Consider the following 18743-nt stretch of genomic DNA (forward strand, 5'->3'; position numbering starts at 1 on the left):
ATATGATATTTGTCACAATTTCTCTTCCCCTGAATATTCTCATATACTCTCTGGTCTGAACCCCTTTTACTAACAGGATTTATAAACAATAAGGCAATTTATAGATAACATTGATAATTAACAATGTGTAAACTGAAAGCCCACATAATTGCATGGGTCATTTTCTGTTGCCAGGCAACCACAGAGATAGTTTTCTCCCAGCAACTTACCTGTGTAAGGTCACTCTGTCCTTACTGACCACAAAACAAAATACGTGTGAAAAAAAATCAGTTAACCACTATTTTGGCTTTGGACATTCAAGGGAAACTGGTTTGATCTGCATTTTCAGAGATTTATTGTAATTGACCACTTTTGACCACCCATGATGTGGGTGATCCATGGTTACTAAACTTGGAGCACATCAATGTCATCTGCCGAACTTAACTCTAGCCCAGGACATTCTTATTCAGTAAACTTGGGGTTGAGAATCTGTCTTTGCACAAGCTTTCCAGGTGATCCTAATGTTCACTCAGGTTTGGGAACTACAGGTATGGACTGTTTTGTCCATTTTTCAGCTCTGTGTATGATGTAATCACTTTGCAATGGCAGGAGGGTATGATGAATTCCTAGAAAGCTTTTGATTGTCAGCAAATAAACAACCTCAAGTTATAACAAGTTTGTTTTCTTCCTGTTTAAAATATATATTTGTGACTATTCAGGAACAGCAAATGTTTTTATTATCCAAATCAAAACACAGCATGAGGTATTTTCCAATAAAATCAACTGTAGATTATACACAAGTCAAAATCATCTCCCTGTTTACTAAGTTCAAAATTCTTCTAGGCACCAGGAAAAAAGTTTAATTTAAGACTTTAATCTTTCCATATATTACAGGGTTTCTGTCATGGAGTTTGTGCATCTGAAACTAAAAGATTGACAGGCCTGGATATTATGGATTTATTAACCGCTGGTTACATGGTCAGAGCTAGTGTGTAAAGCATTTCTACAATATCCCTTAGGCTGGACTGGAATGAACAATTTCTACAAAATTGAGGTAGACAAGAGTTAAGGTGACATTAAAAAAGCAAAACTTATGCCTTATTTCATAATGATCCTTTTCTAAATAGAAACATTATACTTTAAACATGGAAATATGATATTGAACTCAAAGAAAAAAAATGACAAAATTCTGGGAAATTTGAAAGAAATCTTAAAAATTTACAAACCCAATCTTGCAATATGCAGTTTTATGATTTTGAAAGTGGAGGCCTTGGGACCTAGCAGATTTTGGGGCAAATACATATTTATTTATTTAACATCTTTATTGGAATATAATTGCTTTACAATGTGTGTTACTTTCTGCTTTATAACAAAGTGAATCAGCTATACATATGCATATATCCCCATATCTCCTCCCTCTTGCGTCTCCCTCCCACCCTCCCTATCCCACCCCTATATGTGGACACAAAGAACCAAGCTGATCTCCCTGTGCTATGTGGCTGCTTCCCACTAGCTATCTATTTTACATTTGGTAGTGTATATATGTCCATGCCACTCTCTCACTTCGTCCCAGCTTACCCTTCCCCGTCTCCGCGTCCTCAAGTCCATTCTCTACATCTACATCTTTATTCCTGTCCTACCCCTAGGTTCTTCAGAACTATTTTTTTTTTTTTTTAGATTCCATATATATGTGTTAGCATACGGTATTTGTTTTTCTCTTTCTGACTTACTTCACTCTGTATGACAGTCTCTAGGTCCATCCACCTAACTACAAATAACTCAGTTTCATTTCTTTTTATGGCTAATATTCCATTGTATATATGTGCTACATCTCCTTTATCCATTCTTCTGTCAATGGACACTTAGGTTGCTTCCATGTCCTGGCTATTGTAAATAGAGCTGCAATGAACATTGCGGTACATGACACCTTTGAAATATGGTTTTCTCAGGGTATATGCCCAGTAGTGGGATTGCTGGGTTGTATGGTGGTTCTATTTTTAGTTTTTAAGGAACTTCCATACTGTTCTCCATAGTGGCTGTATCAATTTACATTCCCACCAACAGTGCAAGAGGGTTCCCTTTTCTCCACACCCTCTCCAGCATTTATTGTTTATAGATTTTTTGATGATGGCCATTCCGACTGGTGTGAGGTGATACCTCACTGTAGTTTTGATTTGAATTTCTCTAATGATTAGTGATGTGGAGCATCCTTTCATGTGTTTGTTGGCAATCTGTATATCTTCTTTGGAGAAAAGTGTATTTAGGTCTTCTGCCCATTTATGGATGGGGTTGTTTTTTTTTTTTTTATTTTTTGATTTTGAGCTGCATGAGCTGCTTGTAAATTTTGGAGACTAATCCTTTGTCAGTTGCTTCATTTGCAAATATTTTCTCCCATTTTGAGGGTTGTCTTTTTGTCTTGTTTATGGTTTCCTTTGCTGTGCAAAAGTTTTTAAGTTTAATTAGGTCCCATGTGTTTATTTTTATTTCCACTTCTCTAGGAGGTGGGTCAAAAAGGATCTTGCTGTGATTTATGTCATACAGTGTTCTGCCTATGTTTTCCTCTAAGCGTTTGATAGTGTCTGGCCTTACACTTAGGTCTTTAGTCCATTTTGAGATTATTTTTGTGTATGGTGTTAGGGAGTGTTCTAATTTCATTCTTTTACATGTAGCTGTCAAGTTTTCCGAGCACCACTTATTGAGGAGGCTGTCTTTTCTCCACTGTATATTCTTGCCTCCTTTGTCGTAAATTAGGTGCCCATATGTGCATGGGTTTATCTCTGGGCATTCTGTCCTGTACCATTGATCTATATATCTGGTTTTTGTGCCAGTACCATACTGTCTTGATTACTGTAGCTTTGTAGTATAGTCTGAAGTCAGGGAGCCTGATTCTTCCAGCTCCATTTTTCTTTCTCAGAATTGCTTTGGCTATTCATAATCTTTTTTGTTTCCATATAAATTGTGAAACTTTTTGCTCTTGTTCTGTGAAAAATGCCATTGGTAGTTTGATAGGGATTGCATTGAATCTGTAGATTGCTTTGGGTAGTACAGTCATTTTCACAATGTTGATTCTTCCAATCCAAGAACATGATATATCTCTCCGTCTGTTTGTATCATCTTTAATTTCTTTCACCAGTGTCATATAGTTTTCTGCATACAGGTCTTTTGTCTCCTTAGGTAGGTTTATTCCTAGGTATTTTATTCTTTCTGTTGCAGTGGTAAAGGGAGTGTTTCCTTAATTTCTCTTTCAGGCTTTTCATCAATAGTGTATAGGAATGCAAGAGATTTCTGTGCGTTAATTTTGTATCCTGCTACTTTACCAAATTCATTAATTAGCTCTAGTAGTTTTCTGGTAGCATCTTTAGGATTCTCTGTGTATAATATCATGTCATCTGCAAACAGTGACAGCTTTATTTCTTCTTTTCCAATTTGGATTCCTTTTATTTCTTTTTCTTCGCTGATTTCTTCTCTGATTGATTTTCCAGATGGAGATAACTGAGACTCAAAGAAACTGACTTATTTAAAGCCAGCTAATAGCTGGCACAGAAATATGATATCGCTTATATGTGGAATATAAAAAAATGAACTTATTTACAAAACAGAAACAGAGTCACAGATGTAGAAAACAAACTTATATAGAAAACAAACTTATGGGGAAAGGGCAGGGGAGGGATAAATTGGGAGATTGGGATTGACATACACACTACTATATGTAAAACAGATAACTAATAAGAACCTACTGCATAGCACAGGGAACTCTACTCAATACTCTGTATGACCTACATGGGAAAAGAATCTAAAAAAGAGTGGATATATGTATATGTATAACTGATTCACTTTGCTGTACACCTAAAACTAACACAACATTGTTATAGTTGATAACACTGTATCAACTATACTCCAATAAAAATTTTTTTAAAAAAGAAAGATGTTTTCAAATCCTTACTAAGTGTGAAATCTTCGGATTAGCAATGACAATTTAGGTGTGTAATAATATGAAAATGACATGTAATTTGATAAACTAGGGGTCCCCAAACCCCAGGCTGCAGATGGTACCAGTCTGTGGCCTGTTAGGAACCGGGCTGCACAGCAGGAGGTGAGCGGCGGGCAAGCCAGTGAAGCTTCATCTGCCGCTCCCCATTGCTCCCCATCGCTCGCATTACTGCCTGAACCATCCCCCACCCCATCCGTGGAAAAACTGTCTTCCACGAAACCGGTCCCTGGTGCCAAAAAGGCTGGGGACCTCTGTGATAAACCATGGAACTTCCTGGTCACTTGGCTAGAAAATCATCAACTTTGCGTATCACCCTGGATTTTCTTTATTGCTCTTTGCAAACTTGTATGGTAAAAGACCCTGGACTGAATCTGAGAAGTCTCCAGTCAATAGGCTGAATCTGGTCTCAGGCTGGCTCTGTGATGCCTCATTTTACTTCGTGGAGCAAAAATACCACGGTACTATAAGAATGCCAAGGAGAAATACGCTAAAAGGCTGCAAGTTGGCCATGCTCTCCAATGAAGTTAGAAATCAATTCCATAAAAGGATATGTAAGTTTGTATATTTTTCACAGCAGAAGATTTGTATTTATTCCTCTGTTAAAATTAAGAGCAGAGTTCAAGAACAGCTATGCTTCTAATACTGAGATCTGAATTATAGTACTTTATGACACATCCCGGCGCTATTGATTATTCTTTCTTGTTTTGTTTAATTTAATATGTTGCATGTTCATTTTAATACAAAGGTGGATGAAATCATTTATACTTTATATCTTAGAGCAACTTAAGTTTTTCTTTGCTTAGAAAGCTCTTCAGAGATTTTCTCCTGCAAATTTGTCCCCCAAAAGATCCTTTTTTCTTTGATCTGAGATTATGACATCAGAAGGATGTTGGTTCATGAGAATTTAAGTTTTATATACTGGGTTGGCCAAAAAGTTCGTTCAGGTTTTTCCATACCATCTTACAGAAAAACCCGAACAAACTTTTTGGCCAATCCAATATTATGCCTTTACGTTATCTTTATGCCTAAATTACATGTTTTGACTGAGTTATGTGTTCAGTTCAATGCAAAATATGTCTGTTAATTATTTTATGGAATGGATCTGCTGATAGCCCAAATGACTGTTAACCAATTATTTTCAGTACCATGTTGAAATGTGGCTAAACTTAATCTGATGGGGACAACAGGGGTTTGTGTTAATTTCATGCTTCAATTTCATGTTAAGACTAGATATTAAAAATAAACTCACATATCTTTGAAGTTCATTTAACACCTTAATCAGTTTTAAATTTTACTGAAACAAAACTTCCAAATATCCCTAATGTTAAAAGACAGAGCAAGCAGATTTCACTCTAATCCTTAATCCACAGTGTTAATGCAGTCAGAGTTTTATCTGAGGATGGTGATTATATTCCAAATATAATATTGCACTAAACCACAAAAGCAACCTACTAGGGACTCAATGGTTTGATGGAGGCTACACAGCTTAGAGAGGTAAAATTCAGCTACTATATAACTGGTCACAACTCAAGATACATGGGTGGAGTGGTCTACCTCCTTTCTGAATTCTCCATTCACTATTATAATATAATGCCAATGATTCAATCTAGGGAATCCTGTAGAAATGGATGCTCAAGGTAGTTCAGACCTATGTGACTTACCTTGCATACGTATGAATAAGAAAAGAGATTTTTAGGCTCTGGTACTTGAAAGAAAGTGTTGCTTTGATAGAAAAGTATATACCTAGGTATCTATATATCTTTATCTACACACCTACACCTATATCTATCTATATGTATGTACATAAATGCTTACACATGTATTCACCCGTGAGTGTAGTTTGGTTTATTCTGTTTATATTTATCCAGGAGACAGAATATGTCCTTCTGATTTACTAAATTCACATTTCCAGTTCTATCTCCGATTAATTTCCTCTGAAATGTTTTATGTACACATGCGTGTGCGTGCGCATGCATGTATACACACACACACACACACACACACACACACACACACACACACACACCCAGGTTTTATTTCTTACCTGGTGGGGTCCAAGCTACATATATGGAATCAGGTCCAATTACTGTGGTGTTATACGGAGGCGGGATTTCTTCTGGTGTTAATATAGGTGTCTGTATGATGTACTCATTGCTGGGACTGCTGCCACCTTCAGTAGTGGCTTCCAGCTTATAAATGTACCTATATTTAAAAAAGAAAGAATTGTGATAAGGCAATGCACACGATAATTGGACAGTGATTGCTGGCTTTTCTATCTATTGCTTCGTTCTAAATTTGTGACAAATTGCAAATTCTTTGTTCCCCATCCAGAGACTTTACCATAGACCTTATAATTTTTCTAGCACAGGGAACATTCTCTCCAGGACATCACTATTTCGGACCCTTTCCCATTTTATTTTATTTTTTCTTATTTTTTTTAAATATGGGCATTTTAAAATGTAAATTTATTATTATTATTTTAATTATTTAATTAAGTTTTGGCTGTGTTGGGTCTTTGTTGCTGTATGTGGGCTTTTCTCTAGTTGTGGTGAGCAGGGCTACTCTTCGTTGTGGTGCGTGGGCTGCTCACTGCAGTGGCTTCTCTTGCTGCAGCGCATGGGCTCTAGGCACACGGGGTTCAGCAGTTGTGGCATGTGGGCTCAGTAGTTGCAGCTCAAGGGCTCTAGAGCACAGGCTCAGTAGTTGTGGCGCACAGGCTTCGTTGTTCTGTGGCATGTGGGATCTTCCCGGACCAGGGCTCGAACCCGTGTCCCCTGCATTGGCAGGTGGATTCTTAACCACTGCGCCACCAGGCAAGTCCCCCCCCCCATTTTATTTTTAACCGTCGAGTAATTCATTGCTTTTCTTAAAGATTTCAGGAAAGTCTTGGAGTGTGCTGGTGGATTGTGGAGGATTTAAATGAATGTTCTCCAGTTTTAAATGGGTTAGAGTTCAGGGAAATATGTTTAGAGAAAGATGTCTCTAAATTGATCTGCTACTCTCTACAATAAAACTAAATTGATCTCTACTCTCTGTAAGAAAACATCTGTTGATCTAAGATATATTTGATCTCTGCTGAGAAATGAATGGGACTGAATTGCAAATATGTGGAAGTTTTCCCCCTCAAACCACTCCTGTCTATATATAGTATAGCAAGTAGAGAAAATATTATCCAGAAGTAAAGGTTGTTGATACAAAACACACCTCTTTAAATCTCTTTTCTTGCTAGTTTAGGGATGCATGATTTTGCAGATCATTTGATAATTCTTAAAATTGAATACTTTGTGTATTTCATATACTAAAAAATTCTCATGTCAAATAAAAGGCTGTTTACAGTTCTAAGGAATATCATGTCCTCTGAAGACTACTGTAATGAGCTAGTGTTTGGATCTTCATCATCTGAAATGGATTAAGAGATTTCATCAGCTATGGAATGGCTAATATATGAGATTAATTAACCCATTCATTTAATATTGTTTCAGTTGGAGATGGCCTCTTTCTCAACCCTGAGAAATCTGTAATTCTCACTGTATGATTGGTAAAGTTTTCTTTTAGTTTACCTGCTGTTGGGCTCCAGGTTTTTATCAGTGAAGTTCTGCTCCTCACTGCCCCCCAGGAAAACCAAGCTTCCATTACGACTCAATTGATATTGAGAAATGAGGCCATTGGGCTTTTCTGGCAGACTCCAATATAATTCCACTGTTGTAGAATTGATGATAATGTGTCGAGGTGTCACCCAAACTCCTGGCAAAAATAACACAAGGAAGTTTTATTGCTAGGATACAGTAAGCACCATATTAAAAGTCATACCATCACTCCACATGCTATGATATTTTTATCTGTTGATAAAAAAATCTCATGGGGAGCAACAAAAATACATTTTATTTCTTTTGGAGGTAAAGTATATAATCGGGTATAAATATATAAATACTTTTCTAATGCTTTAATTATTATTAGTTTTGAATTGCCTTTAGAAAATGAATGCCAGACAACTAGTGATGGAGACTTTCTCTATCATGGCTGTTACTCTGAGTGTAATCAAGACCTAAGAAAATATCCAGGAATTTTCAAATTTGATGCCTGTTTACTTGGAATCATAATCTAGTATTTGCCTGAATTATCAAATTCGATGAACAAACATACTTTGCCTGTGCCTCTCTGACACTACATGCTGTGCTTGTTTTTTTCCTTTCTCTCTGGCTACTTCCAGCCTCATTTACTGGCTTCTCTTCCCTTCCTGGACCTCAAAATGATGTAGTGCCTCAGAGAACTAGGATCTCTCCTCTACCCTTCCCTCCCTTCTTCTCCTTTCCTCTCCTCTTGTTTGGCAACACTGTCTTTGTAGTTGATCTCCATTTAGTCTCAGTTTTAAACATTATCTCTATGTTGAACACTGCCCGATGCATATCGCTATACTAAAACTCTCTCCTGAGCTTCAGACACATGAGTTCCACTCTCTACTTGTCTACCTCCATTTAGATGACTAATAACATATCAAAAACCTAAAACATCTAAAACAGAACTCTTGGTTTTCTGGTTTACAATCTGTTTGTCTCCAAATCTTATCCAACTATTCATTTTCTTGGGCAAAACACAAAAAAATTATCCCTGAGGCTCTTACTTTTCTCACCCCTAAATATAATCTATCATCAAGTCCTGCAGATTCTACCCTGAATGTGCATAGTCCTTTCTATTTTTACCTCTCCTGATCCAAACTACATTTCTCCCTCTCATGGACTCCTGTGATAGCCTCTAAACTAGTGTCTGTGTTTTAAATCTTGTCGTTCTCTCTATCACTTATAAAAGCATATATAGTATATATGTAACCTAGTATAATATTCATAAAATATACAGCCCTTTTGAAATTATTCATATAGTATAATTCCAATTCCTTATGATAACCTGTATGGCCCTACATTTTTCTGGCTCTGGACTACCTGGCACCATTCTCTCCATCATTCACGAAGCTCCAGCCACACCAGACTCCTTTCCAGCCTCCGAATGTTTCAAGTTCTTTCTCACCTCTGAGCTTTTGCACTTCCATTCCCTCTGACTAGAACACTTTTGTTCGTGACACCATGACAACTGTGCATTTTATTCTCAGATTTCAGTGACCCGTGTAAATATCACCTTATCAGGGAGGTCTTATTGACCACTATTCCCTAACTATAACTTTAACCCTATCTAAAGTGATCCCAACCTTGTTCCTCTCTATCATATGCCCTTTTCTATTTTCCTCTCAATGCGCATAACATCATAATCATCTTCTTCCTTTGATATCATCATTATTTTTTGTTTTTATGACTGTGTGGTCTATTTCTTTCTCCTGCTTTTAATACAAAGTTAGCTGCATGAGGGCAGGGGTCTACTCTGTGTATCTTTATGGATAGCACAATGCCTCATAAATATTGAATAATTTTGTTGTAAATTTATGTCCCACAAATTACTATGTTAAGTGTTCTATGGAATACAAATGCGACTAAGATATGGCTCATTTTTATGAGTTTATACCCTCTGTATAAAAGATAAAATGTGTACACAAACAACTGTAATTCAAGGTCAAATATTTAAGTAGTCTTATCAATGTAAAAGTGTATTGATGGAGAACCTAGTGATGAGAAAGATTTTCATGTTGTCATCTGGTCATGCTCTGAATAGACTCTGTAACTCTCTTCTTCAGCTTTTAAAAACTCATTTCAATATTAGGTTCTCAATAATCAATAGTTTTTGGTTGATTGTACCTCCTGTGTAAGTTCCTCAGGAAAGGGTAAGATTTCAACACTTCTATAAGAAAAGGACATTCAAATGCTATTTACTTAGCAGCATTCTGAAAGAATCAAGATCGATTTAAAAATGGCTCAAACTTACTGATTTTCTAAAGAACAGCTTAATCCTGAGAAGAGAGTAGTTCATTTTGTTCTGAAAGCTCACCCCTATGTTAGGTACTTGAACAAATCCACAGATCATAATATACATTTATGTTTGGGTCTCTCTGCCAACAGCTGCTGGATGACTCACCCAGCTAATGAGAGCTCTGATTTAAACGTGATATTAGTTTGTTGATTTAAAAGATAAAGTATAAGGCTGTAGTTCATAATCCGCTTCCTGCAGTCCTGTCTTCCTTACCTTGAAGGATGTATTAAAAATCACCAAGTTGCGAGAAAGGCTACTGCTTAGTTTCTGCTTTGAATCAGTCAATGCAGTCTGTGGAAATGCAGGAGTTAATGAGATAAAATGAAGCCACATTTTGGTGTTGCTTTGTGTTTTAAATAAAAGTTGAGTTTTATATTTAGATAAGCTGGTGAAAGCTCTGTTCATGTTGGCAATAACCCTGTGTCCGTTGGTTTGATTTATAAGATGAAATTGGAATGTGTAAAAAACGAATAAGCCCTGTGTTTTCACTTACATCATGTTATGGAGACTCTCTTATCTTTGGCAGCTGCAAGAAATCTTTGATAGGATAAGACCCGCCTTTGGTGAGAGGTCTTAGTAAGTCCCAGGTGAAGAATCTACCTCCCTCGCTGAGCCTGGGTCTCAGTGACATCAGAAAACCTATTCTACGTAATGGAAGGGCAGAACTGAGGCTGTTCGAGGGAAGGAAATGGATGGTCATGAGGGAAATCATCTAGAAGTGGGGTGGGGAGCAGGTAAACTAGCTGAGAGGTGTAAGAGGGAAAGGTCAGAAGGACACCTTGGTTGGTCTCCTGACATAATAGCTACTAAATAAGGAACATGTCCACTGGCTTTGTTTTAACTTGTCTTGAGTGTCATGCAGTATTACCCATTCCTTACGTCCCTACAAATTCCAAGTCAAAAATCCCAACACTTTTTGTGGATTGGCTTTCCCTTGGAAGTTAATCAAAGGAACAAGTTTTGTATTGGCTGATGTCAGAAGTGCATTGAATTCTGGGCCATTTATTATTTGTTCATTTGTGGATTCAGCATTCTACTCAAGTTAGTCATTTTCTATGTTGGGCACTGTGAATGTGGGGATAAAGGTATATAGTCTTTATCCTCCAAGGAACCTAGAGTATCGTGATGAATAAAAATGGGTAAATAACAATTTATAGTCCAGTTTGATAAGTGCTTTAAGAAAAGGAAGCTTAGTGTGCTATTAGAGCACTTAGCCATGGTACCTAAAACAGGCTGGGAGTGAAATGGGGATGGATGGGAAGGGGATGGGGTCAGAGGAGATTTTCAGAATGGGAGACATCTGAGTCAAATTTTGAAAAAATGGGAGTTAGCTGAGTGAGGATGTAGGGAAGGGTATCTAGAGGCTGAGGGAAACCCACACAAAATCCTAGAGATAGGGAAAGCATGGTACAAGTTCAAGTATATTGGCATGACTGGTACATTAAGTTGCATGTGGGAAAGACCAAAAGACTTGCCAGACTGGCAGAAGTTAAAACTTAAGGGGTCTAATTTGATTTACTAAGAAGATGTGGATTTCTTTCCTCCTGGAAAGAAATGGGATTTTTATGGAGGTAATTAATGTGAGTTATGCCTATTTTGGCAAAACTGTTAAAAGAATTGGGATGGTGATTTGAGAAAGAGGAGAAATGGCCAGAGGCAGGGAGACTAGTTAGGAGGCTCTGGAGAAGTTGTAGGTGTCTGAACTAAGGCAGCGACAGAAGGGATGGAAAGGAAGAACAACATTTTAAAAATCCTTAAGATTTAAAATTAATAAAACTATGAAGAATTGTCTACTATAACTTAAGGAAAAGAGAAGCATTAAGAATGTCAGTTTGGGGGCTTAGATGATTAGATGGTGGTATTTGAGAGAGGGAAAAGGGAAGAAAAGAAAGTTAGTGGGGAGAGCGATTTTAAACATTGAAATACTGAGGTTGAAATATTTGTAAAACACTTAAATATAAACATCTTGTAGACTGGTAGATAGATAGGCCTTAAATCTGCGAGTGTAGGCTTTGTGAAAGCTCTGGAATTTGGGAGCTCTCCACCTTCATTAGGAATTCCAGCTAGTACTGGAGAATTCCAAGGGAGAGCATCAACAGATAAAAGAAGGGCAGAGGAAGAGGAATCTGGAATGAAACTGAAAAAGACTGGTCTTCTTTTCCTTTTGCTTTTTCATATTATCAATGCTAGAGGAACGCATGCCTGCAATTTTGCATGCTTGAACTCTAAAAATGAATGAGAGCTTGCCGGTATGGCAGCAATCCTGAAAAGAGAGCAATAATCCAGTTCAAGCTCTTCCCACTATTTGACTATGGAAACGCCATTTTTCTAGTAGGTTAAAATCGGAGAGAATTAGGTCCAACTTACCAATGGGGTCATAATGTGCTTTTTTTTTTTTTTTTTTTTTAGATTGAAAATGAAAGAAATGAGGAGCTCTCAGGGTAGCTAGGAACAAATGCTTCTTTTAATTCTCTCCATATCCACTTAGACACCCAAATGTTAGACCTTCAAACTATGGCTGATTCACTCAACGAGACCTTTTAAAATCAGTTATATTGGGGTTATTAATTTAAAATGATATAATATGTTTATTTCCACTTTAGCAAAACAACACAACTTAATGTTACTGCTGATTTGTTCCCTCACAACCTCCAAGTTAAGCACTCCGACTACATTTATTTCTCATACAAGTTATTCACAATTGGCACTTACACAGCTGGAAAGTGGATTCTAAATCCATGTCTGTTCTGCAGAGGAAAGCTCATTTAGTTTATTGTTCCTTTGCACAGTTATTTGTGTTAAAGTAAAGGTGCATAAAGTTAAAAACAGAAATCAAGTAAAACATTTCTCATCCCATACTCCCCTGCACTGCTGAAAGCTATAATGTTTAAGTCATGAAATCTGAGCTCTTTCAAGAAATCTTTTTTTTTTGGACAAAGTGAGAATAGAGATGCATATTTTCTAAGAATTTAAATATATGGATTGGATGAGTAAACTGGAGAGACCCTGCTCTTTCATCTGGCTGAGTTTCAGCCAAAACTGGTTGATAGATCCTTTAGAAATTATCCATTATCATCAAAGTATCCATTTGACAGTTTACCTTTCCAAAAAATCCACTGCTGGTTTCCTCCTTTCATAGGAACACTAAGCTTTTTGACATGAAACATTCTTTATATAGAAAACATCATTAGTGAATTCCTGGTGAGGAGCCATATGCCCCATATGTGGAATTTTCCATTTTATTCCCCATTTACTGGTAGGAAGTTCAGGTCTAATATTCTGAGGTACAACAACCCCTTCATTAGAAGAGTAATGGACAAGTAGTTCAGGACTGTCTGATGATCATTAACATTATATTTCTGTTCAGAAACTTAGTTATGCCTCTGTTTCCCCACATGGAAAACAGGCAGATAGTAGAGATTAACAAAAGAATTAGTTGATCACTAGCCCAAGCTTTTGCACACATTTTTCTCCTGCAAGTAAATGATACTACCCATCCCACTTCCTAACGCACAGACCGTTGTTATTATTTGGGTGTGTATGTTGCCAGAATCTTTCCTATGCATTTATTTATTTATCTATAGAAATGAATATTGTTTTCTATGTGTTGTTTTATAAGGACACCATACATGAATGTAGTTCTATAACTTCTATTTTATATGTATGGATCATCTCATTCCTTTAAACTGATGCATGGAATTCCATAATGTGAATATACCTGAATTTAGTTAGCAATGCCCCCACTCAAAGACATTTCAATTGCTTCCAGTATTTTGCCATTAAACAAACGACAAAAAAAGGCTTCAATAAACATCCTGGTGCATGCCTCCTTGTGCAGTTGTGGAAGCGTTATTTTCTGGCATAGATAACGAAATTGAAACTGCTGTGTCATGGGGAAACATTTCATGTTTAATAGACATCACCAATTTGATCTCCAAGGAGATGGTCCCACTTTACATTCCCTCAAGCTGTGTATTTCTCCTCCTACCATTCATTTGTCAAAATCCTTGTTCCTTGTGGTCCATCTCAGAAGGCATCTGCTCCCTAAAATCTTTCTTGATGCTGTGATGGGTTATAATTTCTCCCTTCATAGATTAACCTGAGCGTTCTGTTCATTTATTCTCTCTTAACATCACCTTTAAGATTCTCTCTCTTCATACAGATTTGGGTACTTGTCCTATCACTTCTATTTGACTGTAAGTTCTTGAGGGCAGTGACTATTTTAATCAGCTTCAATAGGGAGCATGGTGCTTGTTATATTTTAGCTGCTCTGGGAATATTTAATCCTTGATTTTGGGAGGAATTTCGTATCCAAGTAGATAATAATGTTTTTCCATGCAAAACCACATCTAAAAGGTTTAAGGAATTGAAGGCAAACTGCCTTGGGAAGCTTATAGTTTAACTAAATTTGAGAAATAGGAACCTACAATTTTATTTAATTTTGTACTTATAGACTTTATTCCTTCTTCCTTGTTTGTTAGGAAAGAGTTTATAGAGTTCACATCAAGATACCAAATGAAAACTTCTTCTCCCCAGTCATGGGTATTTTTTAATTACCTTGAGGGGCTGCCTGCAGAGTCTGACCTAGAAAAGGCTCACTTGAAGTGCATCCAGCAGATGTACAAGCTCTAAGTGTGAAGCTGTAGTTGGTGTATGGCTGCAGACCTAGAAAGAGCAAAAAGAAATCAAGTACCTCTTGAGAGGATTATTTATTATCAGGTAAGCACGAGCAGTCACATGCAGAGCTGTAGATACGATATCCAAAAATTTTAAGAGCAGAAAACACTCTCTAAGGGAGAGAGGAACTTCATAAGCAGCTCAGTATTAATAGAAATTTCATTTCTCACTGGTAAAATAATAAATTCTCAGCCTTCGAAGAGATCTGAAAATTCACGTCATCCATCCATCCATTTTACCCTTGATTCCCCTGTACAAGGTGTCATTGAAGGGGCTCCCCTGGCTAGAGGATCAAAGTAGTCCATCTCCCAAATAGCCCACTCTATCTTTAGAGAGCTCTACAGTTCTCTATTTGGTTTGAAAGTCCTTCCTTAAATTGTGGTGAACTCTTTCTATCACTTCCACCCGCTAGGGACTTATAGAACAAATCTAATTTCTTTTCCACATGACAGTTCTTCAAATATTTGTAGACAGTTATCAAATCCCCCCTGACTTTTCTCTTCTCTAGGCGAACCACACCAGTTTCTTCAATTGCTTCTTACATGAACAGGGGCAGAAAAAAAGTAAAGAGAAGGTTAGAGTCAACATTTTTTAGCCCCAAGCCATATTCAGCTCATATTAACACCAACTAACTCTTTTTTTTTAAACTTTGCATTTCTTCACCATATGTTCCCATACTGTATCATCTTATGCTTACTTCTGTAGTTTTTTTGGGGATATGTTGCTTTTGCCTTTACATGTAGATTAAATACACTTTGATGAAGGGATACTGCTTATTACTTCTTTTGTATTCAGATGTATGATGTATGGTGTAGCACAATAATAGCTCAATAAATTCTCAGGGGAAAAAAGAATGGCAATCCATTTACAATAGAAGTTACGTATTGCCAGACTTCACTGCTCTGTGGCCAGTGACCCTGGACAAGTTACTTAGCTTCATTTTGCTCTCATCTACTGATCTGTAAAATGGGGAACCATTGCATCTAGCTTCTAGGGCTGTTAAGCAGATGGGATGGGTTACTTAGAGAAGTACTTTATTTTAGCAGAAGCAACCTTAAGACTCAGCAGCATTCAACAAGGATACATAGAGGCTAACATTTCTTGCCTTGATTCTTGGGAAAACTCAAACGATGCTTTACAAATATTTTCTTAAAAAAAGAATAGGACTTAATCTCTAATGTCAAATATTGGGCTAAGTTATAACATGGATCCAATAATTACTACACTTATTTTTTCATGAATTTAGAACTACATTTTCACATATTTTGTTCTTTTGGTGAGGTGACTCTTCCTCCAGAGACATTTATAAAGTCACACTGTCACTTTATACAGATCTGCACAAATGCTACATTTTAAAAGATTTTGACCGCTCTATCTACACACCATAACCAGCACTTTTTATCCTCTCAAATTACTTTCTTTCATAGCCTTCAACATTATCTGATGTTTGATTATATGTCTGTTTATCTATTGTTTGTCTCCACCTCCATGATGTAAGCTCAAAAAGAGCAAGGACTTTGTTTTGGCAACAACCGTATCCTTTGAATGGTGACAGGCACAAAGGAGGTGCTTGTTAAGTGAATGAAAAAATTAATTAACTGGTTCATTTAGAATTGAAGCAGTAGTCTGGGTTCTCTGCTAAAGCCATAATGTTCTGTGGCTGGAGCAGCTCCAGGATTCAGCTTCAAAGCCCTTTGTGTTTCCTTATCAATTTAATGACAAGATGTGGATACTTATTTGATTATAATCTTCCATTAGGTTGCTACGGAGGATTTACATAATTGTGATATTTACCTGATTTAGGGATGAGGAATATGATGAAAGATCTAAGCCATACCCAAGCCTTGTGTGTTTGATAAAAGCTTATGGGAAAAGGCTAAAGATGATAGAATATAGAGCTCAAGAGAAAATGGAAGAAAATATTCAAGAATGAAGGTCAGAGACTGCAGTGGCTGGTGGAGTCTGACGATGCCCCTTTCTTTACTTCCAATAGTGAAAAAGGGGTCTTGACCCTTGTCACACCATTTTATCTGAATAACTTACTTTCTCACTTAGAATGTAAGCCCTTTGAGAGTAAGGATGGTATCTCTGAGTGTTTCTTATTGAAATCATTTTTTCCCAATAGTGCCTATTTGATGTATTCAATGTCTGTTAAATATTGTTTAAGGAAGACCGAGGCATAAAAGTACCCAATAAGGATGGCAGGACTATGATGCGATGATGTCCATGTATCCATCACAAGTGTGATTTGACCAAACAGGGCCTTCCTCATAATTCCATAGGGACTCCTGCCCACAGTATCTATTTCACTGAGTAGGAGATTCTTCTCTACTTGCAGAATATTACTAAAATAATATAAAAAGTTAATATAATTTATGAACAATAAATATTTTCCAGATCTTTTTCCTGAACGTCAGACTTAAGTATGGCTAGTAAAAGTGAAGCGATACTTGATTTTTTCTTCAGCATATTCTAACCAAAAACAAAAAAAGCCTTAATTCTGCTTCTCATTTTGTGTTCTTGTTGGTCTGGTTTCAGACTTTTGAAGGATATGTTTAGGGTCTTAGGAAAGGAAAAGAAAATGTCATTGCAGAGGTGTACTAAGATTGATTAGAAGATTGAGGGTATTTGCAGCGAGGACAGTAGCTAAAAAGAAAATTTACTGTACATAAAAGTAGAGGGACTTCCTTGGTGGTCCGGTGGGTAAGACTCTGTGCTCCCAATGTAGGGGGCCCGGGTTTGATTACTGGTCGAGGAACTAGATCCCATATGCATGCTGCAACTAAGAAACCCACGTGCTACAACTAAAGATCCCACATGCCACAACTAAAGATCCCACATGCCACAACTAAAGATCCTGCATGCCGCAACGAAGATCCAATGTGCCGCAACTAAGACCTGGCACAGCCAAAATAAATACATAAATAAATAATAAATAAATAAATGAATACTTTTTTAAAAAAAGTAGTGATTGTCTTTTTTTAAACAGAATTTTTCAGAGGGGGTTGAGTGCCATCCATTTTATAAATAGCCCAGAACACTAGAAGACAGATGTTTGGAAATGGTACAACAGTGGAGAAACTAGCCCTTGAGGGATTTTTGGTAGACCAAGGAAGGTGTACCAAGGAGTTTGTTACAGGTGTTTAAATTGGTGGGGTGGGTTGGTCTAGCAGAGAATGGGGCCATAGTTAGTGGAGGAATATGTATCTCTCGGAGCTATTGGAGTACTAGAATTAAGGGTGGTGGTGGGATGTAGAACTGAGTGTTGAGTAGAAAGCCTTGGTCAAGAAGTCAGAAGATTATCATACTACGTGAAGTGAGTCAGACAGAGAAAGACAAGTATCATATGATATCACTTATATGGGGAATCTAAAAAAAGGGTACAACTGAACTTATTTACAAGACAGAAATAGACTCACAGACATAGACAACAAATTTATGGTTACCGAAGGGGAAAAGGGTGGGAGAGGGATAAATTAGGAGTTTGAGATGAACAGATATACACTACTATATATAAAATAGATAAACAACAAGGTCCTACTGTATAGCATAGGGAACTATATTCAATATGATCACAGAGATAAGAAAGGGTGAGGTCGGGATACAGATCTGGGCAGTTGGGCTGAGAAATGTGTCCCAGAACAGTTGGGTCAGTCTTCTGAGGCTTACAAGGAAAATGACATAGGTAGCTCAAAGCCCAGTGACACTTCCAGTAATGTAAAAAATCCATGTGGGACTAGGTATTTAAATATTTTCATTTGGAATATGACCACAATTCATGTACTGAGGCAGTACAGCATAGCTGTTAGGAGAACAGAGTCTGAGGTTAGACTCTTTGGGTCTAATCCTTACCTATCTATTAACTACTACCATGGGCCAGTTCTCTGACCTCTAGGTGCCTCAGTTTCCATATCTGTAAACTGCAGGCATGGCAGTACAGACTGCTAAATTGGACTACAGCCTAACTTGAGGGAAGGCAATAGATGAATCCATTATTTTCTATATTCTCTTTCTTGGGTGTTGTGTTTTTCCTATTGTTAGAGGGTTGGATTACTAGTAGGCTTGGTTCAAACAGTCGGTAAGGAAAGCATGGACTGCCAGGAAGCATAGATGATTTACATGAACTGGATGACCTTTCATATATATGACTCTGTAAAACTCAATAAAATCAACACATTTCAAC

General features: G+C 37.2%; 1 protein-coding gene across 1 annotated transcript in view; it reads right to left on the reverse strand.

The window, feature by feature from the left end:
• USH2A (usherin) overlaps nt 1–18743 on the reverse strand; it is a 737336-nt gene that overhangs the window by 160172 nt on the left and 558421 nt on the right. Inside the window, exons 46-48 of the mRNA XM_060127145.1 lie at nt 14441–14548; nt 7531–7714; nt 6015–6172 (exon numbers count right to left, since the gene is read on the reverse strand). Of these exons, the coding sequence (XP_059983128.1) occupies nt 6015–6172; nt 7531–7714; nt 14441–14548 (450 nt within the window). The remainder of the gene's footprint in view (nt 1–6014; nt 6173–7530; nt 7715–14440; nt 14549–18743) is intronic.

Source organism: Lagenorhynchus albirostris, chromosome 2, assembly GCF_949774975.1.
Source record: "Lagenorhynchus albirostris chromosome 2, mLagAlb1.1, whole genome shotgun sequence".
Taxonomy (NCBI): Eukaryota; Metazoa; Chordata; class Mammalia; order Artiodactyla; family Delphinidae; genus Lagenorhynchus; species Lagenorhynchus albirostris.